Raw genomic sequence first — 21,895 nt, forward strand, 5'->3', positions numbered from 1 at the left:
CTCAGAATAGTAGAAAATAGTAAAATGAGCAGCATATGCACGTATTATACAGATTTAACAATTCTTCACTTATTTCTATATCTACTTTCTCTCATTGTTTTGAGAAATTATTTTTAAAGTATTTCAATTAAACTACAAGCATACAATTGCAAACGTTTCCGTACATATCTTTTAAACATAAGAACAATGTCCTACATTGTCTAGCCATTATTCTCAAAGTAATGGTAATTTTCTTTAATATTTCTAATGTCCTGTCGATAGTCATGTTTCCCCAATTGTTAATGTCTGTTTCAGGTGCTTTTTCTCCAACCAGGATCGTACCAAGAACCACGCTTCGCAGTTTGTGGTCATGCTGACAACCTCCGGGAATTTGGGAAAACTCTGGGCTCCAAAGGTCCCTCCCAGCCGGTCAAAGAAGCAGAAAAAATTATAGTACTTCCTTCGAACGCAGGGGCTTATGGGAAGTGTAGTTTTCAACGTTACGCGCCTGCCGCGTAGCCCTTCGGGAAATGGGGCTTCGGCGCTCGCTCTGCGCATGTGTAAACCCAGCCCCACCTCCCGCCGTCCGACCTCCGGGGCCTGAAAGGGACAAGGTGTACGAGTCTGTAGGTCTGCGCGGGAGCCAAGGCTGCGCACCTGGGGTGAGAGCGTCGGTGACAGGGCTCCGCGCGGCCCAGGAGCCTGGGGACGGGCGGGCTTGTGTGCGGGGGGCTGCAGCAGGCAGTCTCAGGAGTCCCCAGGATGGCCCTCCCCTCTCCTCCGCGGCCCCGTGCACGGGCCCGGGCTGAGTCCTGTCCGCAGGTGTAGGGCTGCCGGGCCCCGCGGGGTTGCGGGCGCGGGAAGGGCAATGTGCGTGGATAAGGTTGACGGCTAACAGGAGGAGGTTACTAGTAACTCGTGTTCTTAGTCTGAGAATTAAATAAGTTGTCACCTGTAAAGCATTTTGTCAAGTGTCCGTAATAGTCACTGTGTGAAATGTAAGCTGCTCTCACAATTATGAGACACTTACTCTCATCGTTTGGTATTTCACCTAACCCTCCCAGCGACCCTCCTTGGTATAAACGTGCCGTTTTTAAAAAATGGACGAAAGTTCATGGGGATGGGTACCCCAGAGCACACGCTAGGAGGTGAGAGAGGTGAGATGCAAATGCCGAGAGATGTGACTCCCTATCCTGCTCTTTCTAATATGCTGTCTGCCTGAAACCCAGACTTTCCAGTATCTACCTAAAGCCTTCAGAGCGCTTATGCAGAGCGGCCTGTCACCAGATCTGTGTAGATGATTGTGAAGTGAATGTGGACAGAATCTCACCAAGTGGTAAATACATCCTGCGATTTGTCGGGTCTCTACAGAACCTCTGATTCAGGCTGAGGCTCCTGAATCCTCTTGTACTGTTCCTGCTGTCTCCTCAAAGGCACAGATTGATACTCTAGTGCTGTACTGTCCAGTAGAAAGATAAGGCAAACCACAAATACAATTCATAATTTTTGATTAGGCGCAGTGGCTCATGCCTGTAATCCCAGCACTTTGGGAGGCCTAGGCCGGTGGATCAGTTGACGCCAGGAGTTCGAGACCAGCCTGGCCATCATGGCAAAAACCCATCTCTACAAAAAGACAAAAATTCGCTGGACGTGGTGGTGCACTCCTGTAATCCCAGCTACTTGGGAGGCTGAGGCACGAGAACCGCTTGAACCCGAGGCAGAGGCTGCAGTGAGCCGAGATTGAGCCACTGCACTCCAGCCTGGGTGACAGAGCGAGACTGTCTCAAAAGAGGGGAAAAAAAAGCTTAGAATTTTTCAGTAGCTACAGTGAAGAGAAGAGGCAGGCAAAGTCAGTTTTACGGCTTTATTTTACTTAACTCATTGCATCCTAAATATTCGACTTGTGGCACTGGCCAAACTTCAGGTGTTCAGTGGTTCTGTGTGGCTGATGGCTGCAGTGCTGGATAGCACATTTCGAGTAAATCTCAAGAGTCAGGTCTAAGGTATTAGGTGAAGGTTTCAATTGAGTTTGTTTCTCAGGCCCAAGTCCCAGCTCCTCTGGAGCAAAGCAGCTCGTGTGAGGCAGTAAAGAGGGAGTCCTAGGGACTACTGCCATAGAAGAACAGCCTATATGACGGAGACCTCTTTTAGAACGTCAAAGAAGAGGCAGAAGATTCTAGAAAGGAGCAAGTCCTGATTGCTTCCCCAGAGGCAGTTCTTGATTCCCTATATAATGTATGCATCAGATTTAGTGATATTGCCACATCCAGAAGCCATCACAGACCGTGTGACTTTGCTGTGGACTAACTTGCAGAAGGCAATTCCCTGGGGCTGAGAGGGATGAGTGACTGTCAAGCTGGGTGGAAAAAGACACTTTACTGGAGGGCTGATTAGGTCATGCTATCCAGGGAAGACGTAATCAGCTGTCCAGATGCCAAACAGCAGCCTATTTTCCTTTCTGCCTTCACTTCTTCCGCATTCTGAGTCCCTCTCACACTGTGTTCATCATCACCTGTGGCATTTAGAGTAATACTGATGTTCCCTCTTTCCTGGTAGTAGAGGAAGAATTTCCTATATTGGAAACCCAAAAATAGGCCGGGCGCGGTGGCTCAAGCCTGTAATCCCAGCACTTTGGGAGGCCGAGACGGGCGGATCACAAGGTCAGGAGATCGAGACCATCCTGGCTAACACGGCGAAACCCCGTCTCTACTAAAAACACAAAAAATTAGCCGGGCGAGGTGGCGGCGCCTGTGGTCCCAGCTACGCGGGAGGCTGAGGCAGGAGAATGGCGTGAACCCGGGAGGCGGAGCTTGCAGTGAGCTGAGATCTGGCCACTGCACTCCAGCCTGGGCGACAGAGCGAGACTCCGTCTCAAAAAAAAAAAAAAAAATCCCATCTTGATTTTTTCTGTGGAAGCGCTAATTCTGGGTGTAAAGACAGTAAGAACTTGATTAATAAGTCAGTCTGATTAGTTCTTTTTTTAAAAAATTAATTTTAAATTTATTTTTTATTTTTTTCTATTTTTAGTAGAGACAGGATTTCGCCACGTTGACCAGGCTGGTCTGGAACTCTTGGCCTCCAGCAGTTCACCTCCCAAATTGCTGGGATTACCACGCCCAGCTGAGTAGTTCTTTGACATTAGCTTTAATGAAGGTAAACAGCTTCATCTCTGTATACCTGAACTTGCTTAATCCTTTGTTTTATTTTTACTTTTTTCTTAGTCAAAAGGGAACATAATTGTTAATAAATCAACATAATTATTAGTAAATCAACAAAAAACAGTATTACTTTACTCAGTGAAAATGCAAGTTTAAGCGCATGTAATCCTATCAGAGATGCACGTATTCAGGTGTGGCTGTCTTTGAGTGGTCCCTCCTGTCCCTTTTCAAGAGTGGAAGGGACATTCTGCATTGGGAATCCTTTTTTCCAGCTGAGTGCGATGATATTTTTTTTAGGCACATGAATAGGACTACATGCTCCTTGATTACAGTGGGATTATGTCGCAGGAAAACCATTATCAAGTCGAACCATCTCATGTCAGGGACCATCTCTGTAGGAACTGTGAGGCAGACCAGGTCTTTCATGACCCCATTGCTCTTTCCTCCTTCCCAGCTGAACCTCCACAGTTCTCTCCACTCTTCCAGGAGCAGCAGAAAATGAACATCTCTCAGGTGAGTTCGGTTTTTAAAAACCAGTTTATTTTACAATAGGTTTTGTAAGGGTTTATGTGTCTTTACATTAACATGGAAAAGTAGAAACAGAAATGGATCAGACACATTCCTAGAAGATGTAGAAATGCAGATTAATAGCAGCGCAAAGTGGCATGTGGATAGATGCAGATCCTTCGATATTACAAATTTACCAAATTAAGCTTCAGATTTATTTCTGAGGTTATTGACAGCCATGGTGGAGTGTCAGACAGACAATACTTAAAGGTTTACATTGATGAGAAAGATAAAGCAAACCGATTTATCATGGAATATAAACATAAAGATAACGAAATGTATTTATTGTTCTTCAAGTAGGTGACTTAGTTAATGAATTGCCAAATGACAGAGTATTACTTCTTCAATAGAAGTAGAAACTGTAATGCTAAATTTGAACACGTTCAGTACTGTTTTTCAAAAACTCCAATGAAAGGGTGGAATTTAACATTTTTCTGATGAATCTACTGAATGTCTTTAAAATCACACTCCATACATATTTTGAATACCCATGATAGGTTGCTCAGCAGATGGTCCAAAATTCTGTTCTCTTTCAGATATTTCCCCACTTAGCATTTAACGTCAACTCTCCATGGGATGGCTTGGTTTTTCTTGCCACTTGCCTGGGCTCTCCAGTATTCCTACCCAGAGTATAATCAAATCCAGTGGTGTGGTCTTTTCCTTTCCTTGCTTGGCTTTTCTGCAGCACTTGCCTCAATGTCTCACTCTGTCCTGGAACGTTTCTGTTAGTGATACTTGCCCCTCGCCGGTCCTTCCCCGGCTGATGTCTTCATGGAGCCACCTTCCTTGTCCTTTCACTTGGCTCAGCCTCAGTTTCTGTCCTTGGCTCTTTAGTCTTCTCTGTTGTCTCCAAATGATTTTGTCTTCCCTTGTTTTTTTCTTTTTTTAAAACTGCTTTTTGAGACTCAGTTCACATATATCACTATGTACCCATTTAAAGTGTAGAATTCAGTGATTTTTTTTTTTAGTATATTCTCAGATAATATGCTAATATCACTGCAGTCAATTTTAGAACATTTTTATTGCCTTAGAAAGAAGCTATGGACACTGTAACTACCACTTCATTCCCTCTGAGCCCCAAACAACCACTAACCTACTCTTCTGTCTCCATAGTTTTGCTGAACCACTCCCTTTTATTATTTCTTTTAGGCAGTCTTGCCTGTGATAAATTCTCTCAGGTTTTGTTTACCTGAGAAAATTACAGTTTCTCCATTTTTCCTGGATATGGAGGTTACTGGTTGACAGTCTTTGTTTCAGCACTTTGAATATGTCATCCCATTGCCCTCTGTGCTCCATAGTTTCTCATTAGAAATCAGCCTGTAATATGATGACTTGTTTCTCTGTTGTGGCTTTCCTGATTCTCTCTTTGTCTTTTTAACATTCAGATTCTCATGTCCAGGTGTGGATTTCTTTTTTTCTTTTCTTTTTTTTTTTTTTTGAGACAGTCTTTTGCTGTATCACCCAGGCTGGAGTGCAGTGGCACGATCTCAGCTCACTGTAACCTCTGGTTCAAGCAATTCTTGGGCCTCAGCCTCTGGAGTAGCTGGGATTACAGGCATTCACCACCATGCCTGGCTAATTTTTATATTTTTCATAGAGATGGGGTTTTGCCATGTTGGCCAGGCTGGTCTTGAACTCTTGGCCTCAAGTGATCTGCCTGCCTCAGCCTCCCAAAGTGCTGGGATTATAGGCTGAGACACCACCCCCAGCCAGTGTGGATTTCTTTCTCCAAGTTTATCCTACTTAAAATTTGTGAAGCGTTTTGCGTGTGTAGATTTATCATTTTCATCAGATTTGGGAGTTTCTTGGCCATTATTACTTCCGATATTGTTTTAGACCCTTTCTGTCTCTATTCTGTTAGTCTATTTGGCATATGTTGGTGCTGTCCAACAGTTCATTTCTTGTTATTTTTCTTTCTGTTTCTCACTGCATAATCTCAGTGGGCATGTTGTCCAGTTGGTTGATTCTTCTACCTGTTCAGACCTGCTGTTGAACAGATTTTTTTTGGTAAAAATGTTTTAGTTTTGTACTTTTCAACTTTAAAGTTTCTATTTGGTCCCTTTTTATAGTTTCTGTCTATTTATATCCTTTATCTGGTGAGATGTTATTCTAATACTTTCCTTTGGTCCTTACATATCATTTGCTCTAAGTCTTTGACCATTGTCAAATAGTTGATTTAAAGTCGTCATCTATTTAAGTCCAGTGCCTGCTTCCTCATGAGCAGTTTCTGTTGATTATACTTTTTTCCTGCATGTGGGTCTTACTTGGTTGTTTCTTTTCTTGTGTTGCATTTTTTTGTTGAAAACTATACATTTTAAATAAAATAAGGTGGCAACTCTAGAAAACATTCTCAATTTGCAGGGGTCGTTGTTGAAATTTGTCTAGTGACTTTTTAATTGATTCAGTAGAGCCTGTGTTTATTGTCATGTGTGGCCGCAGAAGTCTGCAGAAATTTTCTTAAATGCCTGAAACCTTAAGTAAGGCTCTCAGTCTTTGCCAAAGAGCCTCATGAGTGCTGGGGCATTCCTTCAACAGTCATCCAGGCAATTTATAACTCTGTGTTAACCTTCACTTCCTGTTTACCCCAAACCTCAGGGTCACCCAGGGTGACAGTTTAGGGCCTTCTCACGTCTTTCCAGAGCATAATCACAGCCCTGGGCATATGCTCAGCTCTATGCCTGTAGGTGACCTAGAGTCTCTAGAATCTGTAGGAGCTTTTCAAAAGCTTTATGAACATCCCATTCCCCAGTTTTTCCTTTCTAAAAAACTTTTCAATTAGGCTGTTATTTATGTCAGGTGTTATCCACTGCCTCAGGTAGCTGCTAAGTTAAACAGTTGCCTTTGAATGTTTTTGGCAAATGCCTTCAAGGATAAGGCTTTTCACACTGGGGAACTCTGACTTAATTCAGACAATCAGCCTTGCAAGTCAGTTCTTCCCGGGAACCACAGATTAGGTCAGGTAATGAGGGTTTTCTGGGAATGAGACTTTGGCCAACCTGTGACCCAGTCGGCCTCATCCAGTGGATACCAGGCCGCTGGATTCTCCTGTTGTTTCAGACGTTTCTCAAAGCTAGTGCTAAGTTGGAGTGAGAGGGATGGAAATAGGGCAGGTTGAAATGACACAAGATCATTGTTCTTACTGTGATGCAGCTGTTTTTCTCATACCAATGGTCTGCAGATTGCTGTAAGCCTTTGGTAGCTTCTAGAGTTCTGAAAAAGTTGATTCTGCAGTTTTTGCCAGTTTCTCATTGCTTTTATGGAAGAAGGAATTTTCTTGGATCTTCAGTGTCTTCACTGTCATCACTTGCTAATTTGAATTTGAAGTCTTTTTGTTGTGAAAACTTTCTCTTTTCTCAGTTTCTAAGACTGTCCCCTCCTGATTCTATTATTATTTTTCAGAAAACATCTCTGGCTTTGTGGCCTATACTTTTTCTACTTTGTGGTTCCTCAGATGTTGTTTTTGTTCTTTTCTTTCTTCAATCCCTGTGTGCTCAAGGAGCTGTCTGTCTGTCTCTGCCAGCCTCACTCACCACCTAAATTGCTAGTGACTCCTAAATGCTTGTCTTCATCCCCATCTTACCTTCTGTGCTCTAAAATCATGTGTGTCCTGGTTGAAGGAACAGTTCTAGCTACGTATCACCATGAACAGAACTCTCACTGAACCTTCTAACACATTTTTCTTCTTTCCCAAATACCAGTTTTGGCACCACCAAGCAGCTGCTCATTTTGAAATATACATTACATTATTATTTTCCATAAGAGGAACAACTGTTGCTCTTATGTAACTGAAACTCTGTACCCTTTGACCAATGCCTCCTCATTCCTCACCCCTCACACCCAGCCTCTGGTAACCACCATTCTACTGTCTACGTCTATGAGTTTGAACTTTTTAGATTCCACATGTAAGTGAGATATAATTTGAAATATTTGTCTTTCTGTCAATTAAAAACAAAATTTTTAAAAAGGAGCTGCTCATACGGCTAGATTGAATAGCTGTACAAGAAAGTAGTTATTAAATGGGTGTTGCTTCTCTTCTGTGGTTACATCCCTATTCTTAAATCCATTGCTATGACCTCAGTGTAGGACGTGTTCTCTTATGCTGGTCTCTTTGGTTACAACTATTGTAGCTGTTCTCTGCTCTTCACGTGCTCTAGCCTTGTATATTTGTATACATTTATTTGTACGTAAGTTTGGTCAGGGTATCTCCAGACTTCACATGTATCTGTTCCTTAGCCCCCAGAATCGACAGTGATGATGGCCAGGGAGGGTGTGAATGTCCTAAAGACTACCCCAGATAATCTGCGGAGATGTGGAAGAAGGAAGGAGGTGGTTGGAAGGAAGTTGTTTTACGCTGAATTTTTTTGTCTTAAAAATATCTAGAATTCATAAATATATATAGATAAATTATGGCAAGTTAAAAAATGTTTTAATTGAGTAACATATGTTAAGACAATATTGGGTCTAAAATAAGCCTTTATAACCATTCATTTTAGAGCCTCAAAGTAGTAGCTGTCAAAGATATTTTCTATGTCACCTAATTCTGAACCCTTGAACAAACCGTTGTTACATTTGTTGTGATAAATGTTGTTACAGGCATCAGTGTCATTCCAGGACGTGACTGTGGAATTCACCCAGGAGGAGTGGCAGCACCTGGGCCCTGTTGAGAGGACCCTGTACAGAGACGTGATGCTGGAGAACTACAGCCACCTCATCTCAGTGGGTGAGCACAGCTTACCATGGGTCTGTCTTGAGAATATATGTTCCCTTTTTAAAAAGTATCAAAACACATGGACCCTTTATAGAGATTAAAGGGCTTTGGATTAAAAGGTCTGAAGTAGTTGAAACCTTTACAGAAACAAAAGCAACATGTCATTACTTTCCCATTAAAAACTTCAAATGAACACCCTGTTGATGCTTTGCTGCCATATCTTTTTTCCCCTTGTGGTAACCCAAAAGCCCGTGAATCTGGTCCATGTATACTCTCAATTATTTTGTTTATAGGATATTGCATTACTAAACCCAAGGTGATCTCCAGGTTGGAGCAAGGAGAAGAGCCATGGTCCTTAGAAGATGAATTCCTGAACCAGAAGCACCAAGGTGAGTGGGCCTTAGGAGAAGGAGCCCCCTGGGGGTAGTTAGACTTTAGAGGGAGAGCACCTTTGAAAGTTCTTTTTTAACAGCTTTATTGAGATATAATTCACATTCCTACAATTCACTCCTTTAAAGTGTACGGGTCAGTGACTTCAAGCAACCACAGATCCAAACTATTCAGGGAAGAAATATTGCACTTTCATTTAACATGTATAGACATTTTTTTCCTGTCAGGGTTCCCTGAACAATACAGTATAACAACTATTTACATTATATTAGGTAGCATAATTAATATGGTGATGATTTAAAGTATACAAGAGGATGTGTATAGGTTATATGCAAATGCTATGCCATTTTGTATCAAGGATTTGGGCATTTATGGATTTTGGTATTCAAGAGAATCCTGGAACCAACTCCCCAGGGGATGACTGTATATGTAAACATCACCACAGTTAATTTTCATCACCTCAAAGAAACCTGTACCCTTTAGTTACCACTCTCCTGTCCCCCCTGCCCTCTGCAGCCCTAGGTAACCACCAGTCTACTTCTGTCTCTATAGATCTGCCTATTTTGGACATTTTATATAAATGGAATCATATATAATATGTGGTCTTTTGCGATTGGTTTATTTTGCCTAGCATAATGTTTACGAGTGCTGTTATAGAATGCATGTTTCATTCTTTTTATGGCCAAATAATGTTCCATTGTATGGAGATACCACCTGTCTGTCCATTCATCAGTCAGTAGGTATTTGGGATTCCACCTACAAATAATGCTAATATAAACATTTATTTACAAGTTTCTGCATGGACAATTGTTTTTATTTCTCTCATGTGCATTCCTAGGAGTGAAACTGCTGGGTCATTTGGTATCCGTGTCTTTATCTGTTTGAGGAACCACCAGACTGTTTTCTAAATGCACCTTTTTCCGTCCCTAACAACAGCATGTGGGGGTTCTGATTTCTCCACATCCTCACCAATACTTATTATTTGACTTTTTGATTTGAGCCACCCAGTGGATGCGAAGTGATATCTCACTGTGGTTTTGATGTACATTTCTGTATTAGTCAGCTAGGGCTATCATAATAAAATACCATAGGCTGGGTAGCTTAAACAACAGAAAATCTCGTGATTCTGGAGGCTGGAAGTCCAAGCTGAAAGTGCTAATAAGTTGGTTTCTGGTGACGCGTCTCTTCCTGGCTTGAAGACAGCCACTTTCTTGCTGTATTTTCATGTGGCCTTTACAGTGGGAGCACATACAGTGGGGAGAGAGAAAATACTCTGGTGTTTCTTCCTCTTCTCATAAAGATATCAGTACTACTGGATTAGGGTGCTTCCCTATGACCTCATTTTTACCCTTTCTGCCTCCTTGAAGGCCTTGTCTGCAAATACAGTTACACTGGGGGTTAGGGCTTCAAGATAAGAATTTGGGAGGGGCACAAATAAGTCTATAACAATTTCCCTGGTCACTAATGATATCAGGCATCTTTTTATATGCCTATTAGCTTTTGTACTAATAAATGATTCCAGGAATCTTAAAAAACTATAGTTTTCAATGTCATTTTTAGAACAGAAAAATAAAATCATCTTAATTATTAGAAGTGAAGCACAATTAAGGTTTCTGTTTGAAGTCATACCAACAAATAGCATCACATAAAGATGGACATCATTTAGATCAAGCATGTTGCCGAGTCACTAAATGTAAATTATTGGATCACATTGATTGTCTAAAAAGGATATCCCTAAATAAGTAACATAGAAAGATCATTATAAAACATCGGTAAAGTTGTCGAGTCAATAAAGATAAAATAATGTAGGTTTCATGTTCTGTATCATTCAGATTTGAATTCAGGCAACAAATTCATTAAAGTAGGAAGAGCTCTCGTTCAAGAGCACAGGGAAATGAAAACCTTTAAGGATTTGAATAACTGCACCAAATAATATAATATCAGTGTTTCCAAAACATAAAATAATGGAGTTCTAAGAACTTAAAACTCATTAGAATTAGGACATCATAATATGTCTTATCTGATTAAACAGTAGGTACAATGGACAACAAGTAAATATGCCTAGAGAGGGCATAAATTACATTTGTATTAAAGTGAACCATACATTTGTGTATATGTATGCTAATGCAAACAACAAAACTTTAATGTTTTAATGGAATAATGATAAAATAGAGTATACTATTAGTCTAAAGAGAAGACCTCAATAAATCCAACAAATTCGAATAAACACAAACAGCATTCTCTGAACCTAGTTTGCTAAATCTAGAAATTGATAATAAAATGAAAAAAATCCACTTGAAAAAATTTAAAGTATCTTTTTTAAACAATATGCAAAAAAGTGTAACGCAATTTTGGATTTGATTTCTGTAATGAAATAATTGTAGCTGCAAGTTAGAAACCATCAGATATAGCTAAAGTAGTGGACAGAAGGAAAGTCGTAGTCTCATTAATAAATTAAGCAAGAACAGCATCAAAAATACAGTAATGAAAGCAGAATTTAAAAGTAAAATTAGAAATTAATTGGCTAACACGATGAAACCCTATCTCTATTAAAAATAAAAAAAATTAGCCGGGCATGGTGGTGGGCGCTTGCAGTCCCAGCTACCCGGGAGGTTGAGGCAGGAGAATGGCGTGAACCTGGGAGGCAGAGCATGCAGTCAGCCAAGATCATGTCACTGCACTCCAACCTGGGTGACAGAGCGAGACGCCAACTCAAAAAAGAAAAAAAAAATTAGAAATAAATGGAAAACAGAAATGGAATATTTCTTACAATAAAAATAAAATGAATTAAACTTTAGCTAACCCTATCAAAGATAAAACAGAGGAAACACCTATATAATAAATTCAAGGGGGGATACATTTGTAAAGATGTAATGCTATACCAAACACAATCCCATTCATAAAGACAGTGATACAGGAGGATTTGCCGCTCTACCAGATATTGAGGCTTTATGTAAAACTCTGTGTAGCTAAGTAGCATGGAGTTGGGGGGTGGGATGGTTTAGTAAATTAGTGAAACAGAGTAGAAAGTTCAAGAAAAAACATGCACTTGATAGACAGTGGTCTTAGATGACATTGGAGAAAAATGGGGAAAGGATCTTGAGGTATCCATATAGATCAAAACAAAAAAATCAAATTCAGTTGGCTTAAGACCTAATTATCAAAGCAAAAGTAGAAATATTCTAGAAGATCATGTAGAATAGGTTAATGACTCTTCTTAGGGAAGGATTTAATAAAATACAGAATGCATTACCAGGGGAAGGATGGAGTAAATGTATTCCTTTCTACCCACTAAGTGCACCTGAATATATGTATGTATTATATAGGCATGCCTCAGAGATACTGCAGTTTCCGTTCCAGACCACTACAATGAAGCAGATTTCACAATAAAGCAAGTTACAATTTTTGTTTTCCTAGGGCTTATGAAAGTTATGTTTACACTATACTTTAGTCTTGCAGATGTGCAATAACATGTCTAAAAAACAGCATGCATGCCTTATTTAAAATATTTGATTGCTAAAAACTGCTGAGTCAGACACAAAGTGAGCACTGGCTGTTGGAAAAATGGCACCAACAGACTTGCCCAACTCAGGATTGCCACAAACCTTCAGTTTGTAAAAAATGCACTATCTAGCCAGGCACAGTGGCTCACACTTGTAATCTCAGAACTTTGGGAGGCCGAGGCAGGCAGATCACTTGAGACCAGGAGTTTTGAGACCAGCCTAGCCAACATGGCAAAACCCTGTCTCTACCAAAAATGCAAAAAAATTAGCCGCTCATGGTGGCTTGCGCCTGTAATCGCAGCTATTTGAGAGGCTGAGGCATGAGAATTGCTCAAACCTGGGAGGTGGAGATAATGGTGAGCCGAGATCTCACTACTGAAGGGTGGAAAGAAGAATGCAGATGCACTAGGGGTCTTGGCACCTGACAAAATACAAGGTGGTTATAGTGTCATCAGAGTCTTCGGGAGGCCCTTGATCTTTCACCCATGTCCAGGGTTAATGTAGAAGCCTTGGCCGGGTGCGGTGACTCACGCCTGTAATCCCAGCACTTTGGGAGGCTGAGGCAGGCGGATCATCTAAGGTCAGAAGTTCGAGACCAGCCTGACCAACATTGCGAAACCCCGTCTCTACTAAAAGTACAGAAATTAACCAGGCATGGTGGCGGGCACCTGTAATCCCAACTACTCAGGAGGCTGAGGCAGGAGAATCGCTTGAACCTGGGAGGCAGAGGTTGCAGTGAGCCGAGATTGTGCCATTGCACTCCAGCCTGGGGGACAAGAGCGAGACTCTGTCTTAAAAAGAAAAGAAAAAAAAAAGTAGAAGCCTCCTCTTCCACCCCCAGGGCATCAGATCAGTCGGGAACCGGACTTGCATCCCCACGAGGCAGGCAGTGATGCTGCATCTCACTCCTGCTAATATAACTTCAGAGGAGGCTCACTAAAACTGAATATTAATTTTGATAAAGTCCAACTTATTTTCTTTTACAGAACCTGCTTTTGTTGTTCTGTCTAGAAACTTTGAAACTCAAAGTAACAGATTTAGGAATCCTATTTTCTTCTAGAAATTTTACAGCTTCAGTTTTTACACTGAGTTGATAATCCATTTTGTGTTAAATTCTATATAAAGCATGAGTTATGTGTCAAGTTTAATGTTTTTGGAACAGGGAGTCCAGTTATTCCAGCATGACTTTTTGAAAAGATTTGTTACTTCTCCACTGAACAGCATTTCCACCTTTCTTAGAAAACAGATGGCTGTGTATTTGTGGGTCTATTTTTGTCGTTTCTATTCCTTTTCATTCATCTACATGTCTTTCCTTATGCCAGTACAACATTAACTTGATTACTCTAGCTTATTAAGTTTTGAAGTCAAGTACTTCTCCAGGTTTCATCTTCTGTATACATTTTTAAATAAGGTTCATGATCTTTACAAAGGAAACATGTTGGCATTTAAACTGGGGTGGCGTTGAATCTGTAGAGCAAGTTAAAGAGAATTGACAACAATGTACAGTCTTCCAGTCCATACACAAAATATCACTACTGATTTATTTAGTATTTCTTTGATTTCTTTCATCAGTGTCTTTTAGTTTTTAGAACACAGATAATGAGGCTTTTTAAATTTTTGTTTTTAATTTTGTTTTGGTGCTGTGGTAAATATTGTTTCTCTGATTTAAAATTCCAATTCGTCATTGTGTGTTTGTAAGCATAGATTTGTATATTGGCCCTTGCTAAAAACACTTATTAGTTCAAGGAGCTTTTTAGATTTTTAATTATTTTCTGTGTAAATTTACTCTGTATCTTTGTGTTTTTATTCTTGGCTTTTTGCACTGGTCAGTCCTTCCAGTGCAATCTTGTGTAAAGGTACTGGTAGTGGGCATCCTTGTTTTTTTCCTGATCTTAGAGGGAAAACATTCCATCTGTCTTGAGTATAATGTTAGTTATAGGCTTTTTATAGATTACTTTTATTAAATTAATAAATGGATTTTGAATTTTGTTAAAATTTTTGGCATTGATGTATTGTGTGATTTTAGTTCTTCAGACTACTGATGGGAGATTACATTGACCTAAAATGTAGCATAAAAACTATAGTTTTTATAGTATTACAGTATAGTAACTATTTGGCATTTTTGAGGTAAATTTCACTGATGTATTATCTGTGTTTATATATTTCTGTATACTTTTTGGGACATTTTTGCATTTATGTTATGGGAGATACTGGTTTGAAGGTTTCTTTTCTTGAATAGTATTTGCCTAATCTTGCTATGAGGATGAGGCAGGCCTTATAAAATGATTTGGGAAATATTCCATCTTTTATTTTCTAGAAGACATTGTGTAGGATTGGTATTATTTCTTCCTTGGATGTTTGGTAGAATTCACTAGTTAAAACCATTTGGTCCAGAAGTTATTTGGAACTGCACATACACACACGCAGACATATATACATACACACACACACATTTAGAGGAAGATTTAATTACATTCTTAAGCCTTATTTAGATATGCAAACATAGTTAAAACTTGAGTAAATTACACATTCAGTTAACATATCCTCCATTATACTGAATTAAGTTAATATGTTATGTTGTCATAAATATCATTTTCACTGACAGCTCCTTTAGAAATAAATGTCTTTTAGATGATTCTGCCATTATGTTTTAACATTTGACATAGAATATGTTCTCTGTGGTTATAGTACACATTGACGTACCCCTTCTTTCCACTTAGATTGTCCAAATAAAGGTAGTTTGCTTTTATAGTTAGAAAAAGAAAGAGAGAGATTAGAATGCTCTTACAAAACGATGTCAGAGCTAGCTACTTCACTTTTCACCATGTAAGGCTATAACAAGAAGTGAGTAGTCTGTAATCCAGAAGAGGTCTTCACAAGAACACAGTCATGTTGGCACCCTAATCTCGGACTTCCAGTCTCCTGAACTGAGAAAAACAAATGTTTATTCTTTAAGCCATTTAATCTATTGTAATTTGTCGTAGTAGCCCAAACTAAGACAGAGTTATTGTTAATGTTGTTTTATGATCTCGTGAATGTCTGTTAGTAGTTAGTCCTCTCTTGCATTTTTGGTATTGATAATTTGTGTCTTCTCTTTTTTTCTCTCTGATGGTTTTTATCATTAAAAAAACTTTTTAAATAATTAAGCTTTTGGTTTGACTTTTTTTCATCCTTCTACTTTCTTTCAATTTAATGTCCTCTCTTTGTCTAGTTTCTTAAAGGGAAAACAAGCATCTGACTGGAGATCTTTCTTTTCAAATATAATTTTTTTTTTTTTTTTGAGACAGAGTCTCGCTCTGTCGCCCAGGCTGGAGAGCCGTGGCGCAATCTCGGCTTACTGCAAGCTCCACCTCCTGAGTTCAAGCAGTTCTCCTGCCTCAGCCTCCCAGGTAGCTGGGATTACAGTTGTGCACCACCATGCCCGGCCAATTTTTAATTAGAGACGGGGTTTCACCAGGTTGGTCAGGCTGGTCTCAAACTCCTGACCTTGTGATCCACCCGCCTTGGCCTCTCAAAGTGCTGGGATTACAGGTGTGAGCCACCACACCCGGCCAAAATTTAAGCCCTAAATTTATCTCTGTGTACTGCCTTAGCCGTATCCACAAATTTCTGTATTCTTGTGTTGTTTTGTTTTCATTCACTTCAAAATACCTCATTTGAGAATTCTTTCACCCATGAGTTAATTAGGAATATTTAACTTACAATCGATTTCTGGTATAATTTCTCTGTGACTCAAGATCATCCTCCGTATAATTTATTTCATATATATTTGTGAAAGTTTGTCTTACAGTCTAGAATGTAGTCTGTTTTGATGATTGTTCCATGTGCATTTGAGAAGAATGTGAATTCAGCTGTTGAATGCATTATGTCTTCAGGTTTCAAGCCATGGTTATTGCAAGTGCTACTTTATCTTTCTCTTCTGCTTGAGTTTTGGGCCTACTGTGTATTCCTGCCTCTGCTCTTCTGTGCTGCTTTTTTTCTTCTTTCCTTCCCGTAGCTGCTATGAGTTCCTGTCAGTGCCCTGAAACAACTTATTATATTCTTGCCCTTGCAGATCAAGACTTTTGTTCCATAAATTAAATAATAAGTTGGTTCTAGACAGAATTTTGGTAGTGGCTGCTGTGACCATCTCCTGGCATATCCCAAGAATGGAACTTTCTCAGGATTCTTGATGGCTCATGGAGGGAAACATACAAGAGCATGCAGATCCTCTGTATCTATGGCAGGGGAAAATTAGCTCCCTGCCTCAGACTCCATGGAACCACAGGAGTGTATCATTTTGGTTTGGCCTGTGCATGAGAAAACATCAAAAGTGTTTCCTGTTCTGTGAGACCACCATTGTCTCAGACCTCTGACTGGAAGGAGCAGGCTTTTCTTTGTGCTCTTTTTGTCTGTGCCTGTCGGTGCAGAATTGTAGGTTTCTTCAGCACCCAGTCAAAGATACAGAATAGCCTTGGAATTCTCCACTGTGTCATTTCTGAAGTCCTGAAGTTCACTTTCTTTCCATTTTGTAGTCTTTGTTTATATTTGTTAATTTTTTGTTTTGTTTTGTTTTGTTTTTGTCTAGGGATTTTTAATTGTAAGAGGGAAGATGTGGGAGGAAAGGGGCTACTCCACCTTGACTGGCCCCGGAAATAATTCCTGTTTTATAAACAGCATGCATGAGGAGAGAATCTGTCTGTGTGCATGAATTATTTAATCTTTGGAAACATAATCTTTAATAAAATACATAACAAAACACGGGCTGGGCACAGTGGCTCATGCCTGTAATCCCAGCACTTTGGGAGGTCAAGGCAGGAGGATCACTTGAGCTCAGGAGTTTAAGATCAGCCTGGGCAACATAGCAAGACCCTGTCTCTACTAAATATAAAAAAATTAACCGGGCATGGTGGCATACCCCTGTTGTCCCACCTAGTAGGGAGGCTGAAGTGGGAGGATCACTTGAGCCTAGGAGTACAAGGATGTAGTGAGCTATGATCACGCCACTGCACTCCAGCCTGTGTGACAGAGCAATACCCTATCTCAAAAACCAAAATCAAAATCAAGACATGAGTATAAGTTCTTCTCCATCACAAATGTAAGATTTATAGTATATTTTAAATTTTTCTCATTTTAGGATATTTTAAAGTTGATCACATCAAAGGGATCTGGGAAAAACAAGAAAAACCTCTGTGGCAAGAAATATTCATCAGTGATGCTGACAAAACATTAAGTAAAGAACGAGAGAAAGTTTTAGAAAAACCATCTAATCTGGAAATAGCTCCAGAGTTTTCAGAAAAACTACCCTGTAAATGTGACTCACATAGAATTAATTTGCCAATTGCTTCTGAATTAATTATAAGTGAAAGAAAATATTCAAGAAAGAAGGCTGAATACATGAATGTGTGTGAGAAATTGCAGCTTGATATTAATCATGAGAAAGCTCATCCTGGACAGAAATCTTATGAACATGGTAAAAATGCGAAAGCTTATAAGAAATATCAGCATTGGAAATTTCAAACTTTGGAGGAATCTTTTGAATGTGATGGATCTGGACAAGGTTTACATGATAAGACAATTTGTATTACACCTGAGAGTTTTCCAACAGTAGAAAAGTCCTGTAAGGATGATGAATTTAGAAAAAACTTTGATAAAACCACTTTATTTAACGACATGAGAACTGACACAAGGGGGAAATGCTCTGATCTTAATGAATATGGGACATCCTGTGACAAAACCACCACTGTTGAATACAATAAAGTTCACATGGCTATGACACATTATGAGTGTAATGAAAGGGGGATTAATTTCAGTAGGAAGTCACCCCTCACTCAGTCTCAGAGAACTATTACAGGACGGAGTGCTTTTGAAAGCAATAAATGTGAAGAAAATTTTAGGCAGAGCTCCGCCCATATAGTACATCAGAAAACACAAACTGGAGATAAATTTGGTGACTATAATGAATGTACAAATGCCCTCTACCAGAAATTAGACTTTACAGCACATCAGAGAATTCACACAGAAGATAAATTCTACCTTTCTGATGAACATGGGAAATGCAGAAAATCCTTTTACCAGAAGGGACACCTCATTCAGCATCAGAGGCCCCACTCAGGAGAGAAACCTTACCAATATGAAGAATGTGCGAAATCCTTTTGTTCAAGTTCACATCCTATTCAGCATCCTGGAACTTACGTGGGATTCAAACTTTATGAATGTAATGAATGTGGGAAAGCTTTCTGTCAGAATTCAAACCTCAGTAAACATCTGAGAATTCACACAAAAGAGAAACCTTGTGATAACAATGGCTGTGGGAGATCTTACAAGTTACCCCTCACAGGACACCAGAAAACAGATGCAGAGATGAAACTCTGTGATGGCAGTGAATATGGGAAGACATCACATCTCAAAGGACATCAGAGAATTCTCATGGGGGAGAAACCCTATGAATGTATTGAATGTGGGAAAACTTTCTCCAAGACATCACATCTCAGAGCACATCAGAGAATTCACACAGGTGAAAAACCCTATGAATGTGTTGAATGTGAGAAAACTTTCTCTCACAAGACACACCTGAGTGTACATCAGAGAGTTCATACGGGGGAGAAACCCTATGAATGTAATGACTGTGGGAAATCTTTTACCTATAACTCAGCCCTGAGAGCACATCAAAGAATTCACACTGGCGAGAAGCCCTACGAATGCAGTGACTGTGAGAAAACTTTTGCCCATAATTCAGCCCTCAGAGCACATCATAGAATTCACACGGGGGAGAAACCTTATGAATGTAATGAATGTGGAAGGTCTTTTGCCCATATTTCTGTTCTCAAGGCACATCAAAGAATTCACACAGGGGAGAAACCCTATGAATGTAATGAATGTGGGAGATCTTTCACCTACAATTCAGCCCTGAGAGCACATCAGAGAATTCACACAGGTAGAAAACCCTATGAATGTAGTGACTGTGAGAAAACTTTTGCCCATAATTCAGCCCTCAAAATACATCAGAGAATTCACACAGGGGAGAAACCCTATGAATGTAATGAATGTGAGAAAACGTTTGCCCATAATTCAGCCCTTAGAGCGCATCAGAACATCCATACGGGGGAGAAACTCTATGAGTGTAATGAATGTGGAAAAACTTTTTTCCAGAAGACACGCCTCAGTACACATCGGAGGATTCACACAGGGGAGAAACCCTATGAATGTAGCAAGTGTGGAAAAACTTTCTCCCAGAAATCATACCTCAGTGGACATGAGAGAATTCACACAGGGGAAAAACCCTATGAATGTAACATATGTGGGAAAACTTTTGTCTATAAGGCAGCCCTCATAGTGCATCAAAGAATTCACACAGGGGAGAAACCCTATGAATGTAACGAATGTGGGAAAACTTTCTCCCAAAGAACGCACCTCTGTGCACATCAGAGAATTCATACTGGGGAGAAGCCCTATGAGTGTAATGAATGTGGGAAAACGTTTGCTGATAATTCAGCCCTCAGGGCACATCACAGAATTCACACAGGGGAGAAACCCTATGAATGTAATGAATGTGGGAAGACTTTCTCCAAGACATCACATCTCAGAGCACATCTTAGAACTCGCTCAGGGGAGAAACCCTATGAATGTAATGAATGTGGGAAAACCTTCTCTGAGAAGTCATATGTTAGTGCCCATCAGAGAGTTCATACGGGAGAGAAACCCTATGAATGTAATGTATGTGGGAAGCCATTTGCCCATAATTCAACCCTCAGAGTACATCAAAGAATTCACACAGGGGAGAAATCCTATGAATGTAATGATTGTGGGAAAACGTTCTCTCAGAAATCACACCTTAGTGCACACCAGAGAATTCACACAGGGGAGAAACCTTATGAATGTAATGAATGCGGGAAAGCTTTTGCCCAAAATTCAACTCTGAGAGTACACCAGAGAATTCACACAGGGGAGAAACCCTATGAATGTGATGAATGTGGGAAAACTTTTGTCCGTAAGGCAGCTCTCAGAGTACATCACACCAGAATGCATACCAGAGAGAAAACCCTAGCATGTAATGGATTTGGGAAGTCCTGAAGGAATGCATCCCTTACTACACGTAGTGCAGAAACTCATGTCACATAGGCTGGAAACTTGTTTCCCTTAGCCATTTCCTTTTCCATTAGGCTCATAGCTTGTCAAAAAATGCCATTCATCCAGGTAGGACTGACCATGGAATGTGGTGCTAATGATATATATCACACTTAACCTTGGCTGTTAAAAAAAAAATACCCCACAGTCTTTCTGGTGCATAAGATGGATTGGAGGTTATTTCTGCAGCAAACACAGGTCCTGTGTGTTGAAAACCATAGAGCACAAGGTCAAGGAAGCTAGAGTCTGAAAAGCTGGAACAGAATTCACTTCCGGGTCTGCACGAGGGTTTTGTTTTTGTTGCTTTAAAGCAAGAATTAAGTTTATAGTCTGTTAAGCTCTTACAAGTTTGACTTATGAGTTAAATGCACATAGTTTAACCTAAACTTTCTGTTAGAGTGAGATGAAACCCTATGAGTATAATCAGTTTTAGAAAAACTAATCAGTTTATTGTGCATCAGAGACTTCACATGAAGAAGAAAACTTGTCAACATCCAGGATGATCAGGAGCCTTCATTAAAAATCAGAAAATTTAAGGAAAAACACAGAAGCCTTCACAAAGTGAATTGCATTAAACATCAAATAATTATAATAAAATTTCATATTTTGAATAAATGACATTTTTCCTAGGTAATTTTTTCTGAGGAAATGTCAGTTTTAGAATTGGAGATAAAATATTCACCTAGAACTGACATAACAAAACTTCTGTTTTGTAGTATCAAAAATTTTATAGAACATACATAAAAAAAAGATTTGCCTATAGACAAACTCACTGTAGAATGTGAAGTTAAACATGGAATAATTTGAATTCTGTGGAGAGTATGAATAAATGTGAATAGTCTGAGCTATGTGGAACATCTCTGAGTCTGTATATAAACACCATAACTCACTGGTGAGTTCTAGTGGGCGTGAACAAACCTGCCCTGGGCATGTCCACTTCCTTTTCTGAGTGACTCTGTCCTCTGTTGGCTTCCCTCAACTTGATGCTGTTAGATTTTGGCCTGCCTGCTATGTCCGGATATTAATTAGTCTTGTCCTAAAACTAGTCTTGCCTGGTTTTTCTAGGACCTTGGAGGTCCCTGAGATTTCCCCAGCCACTGCGTGTATGTGTGTGTGTGTGGTGGGGACGGGGGGTTCAGGGTGATTCTTACATACTTTTTTTTTTTGGCCTTTATTTTTATTTTATCCCACTCGACTGATTTATTTTGCACAGAGTGAATATAAAGTAAGTCGTCTCCTCCCCTCCATTGTATGCACATAGCCTCAGCATCCTGTTCAGAATATTTTCCTCCAACATCATGATGCCTACTCACACTGCATTGCAAACCAGTGGTATTTCTACCAAACTAAGACAGCAGGTTTTGGAATTGGAATGAAAAGGGCTACTTTGTCCCAGAAGTACAGTCCTGGTACAAAAAAGCAGACTCACTTTTGGTAAAACAATACAGTGTGGCATAATCTTAGCCAAGAAAGATTTTATTAAT

At 39.8% G+C, this 21,895-nt stretch overlaps 1 protein-coding gene across 11 annotated transcripts; it reads left to right on the plus strand.

Moving 5' to 3' along the window:
* Nucleotides 1-541: 541 nt before the first annotated feature.
* Nucleotides 542-21,255, plus strand: ZNF658 (zinc finger protein 658). Of its 11 annotated transcripts, none has more exons than XM_015117323.3 (7): nt 542-641; nt 1,209-1,315; nt 3,007-3,132; nt 3,592-3,650; nt 8,298-8,424; nt 8,706-8,801; nt 17,422-21,255. In XM_015117323.3, exons 4-7 carry the CDS (start codon nt 3,636-3,638, stop codon nt 20,355-20,357), a joined length of 3,174 nt encoding a protein of 1,057 aa, XP_014972809.3. In that variant the 5' UTR covers nt 542-641; nt 1,209-1,315; nt 3,007-3,132; nt 3,592-3,635; the 3' UTR covers nt 20,358-21,255. The 11 variants fall into 11 exon arrangements, with proteins under 11 accessions (XP_014972809.3, XP_077822609.1, XP_014972807.3 ...); XM_077966483.1 differs by having other exon boundaries at nt 8,740-8,801; XM_015117321.3 differs by lacking the exon at nt 3,007-3,132.
* The last annotated feature ends 640 nt before the right edge of the window (nt 21,256-21,895 follow it).

This window comes from Macaca mulatta, chromosome 15 (assembly GCF_049350105.2).
Source record: "Macaca mulatta isolate MMU2019108-1 chromosome 15, T2T-MMU8v2.0, whole genome shotgun sequence".
In the NCBI taxonomy this organism is placed as follows: Eukaryota; Metazoa; Chordata; class Mammalia; order Primates; family Cercopithecidae; genus Macaca; species Macaca mulatta.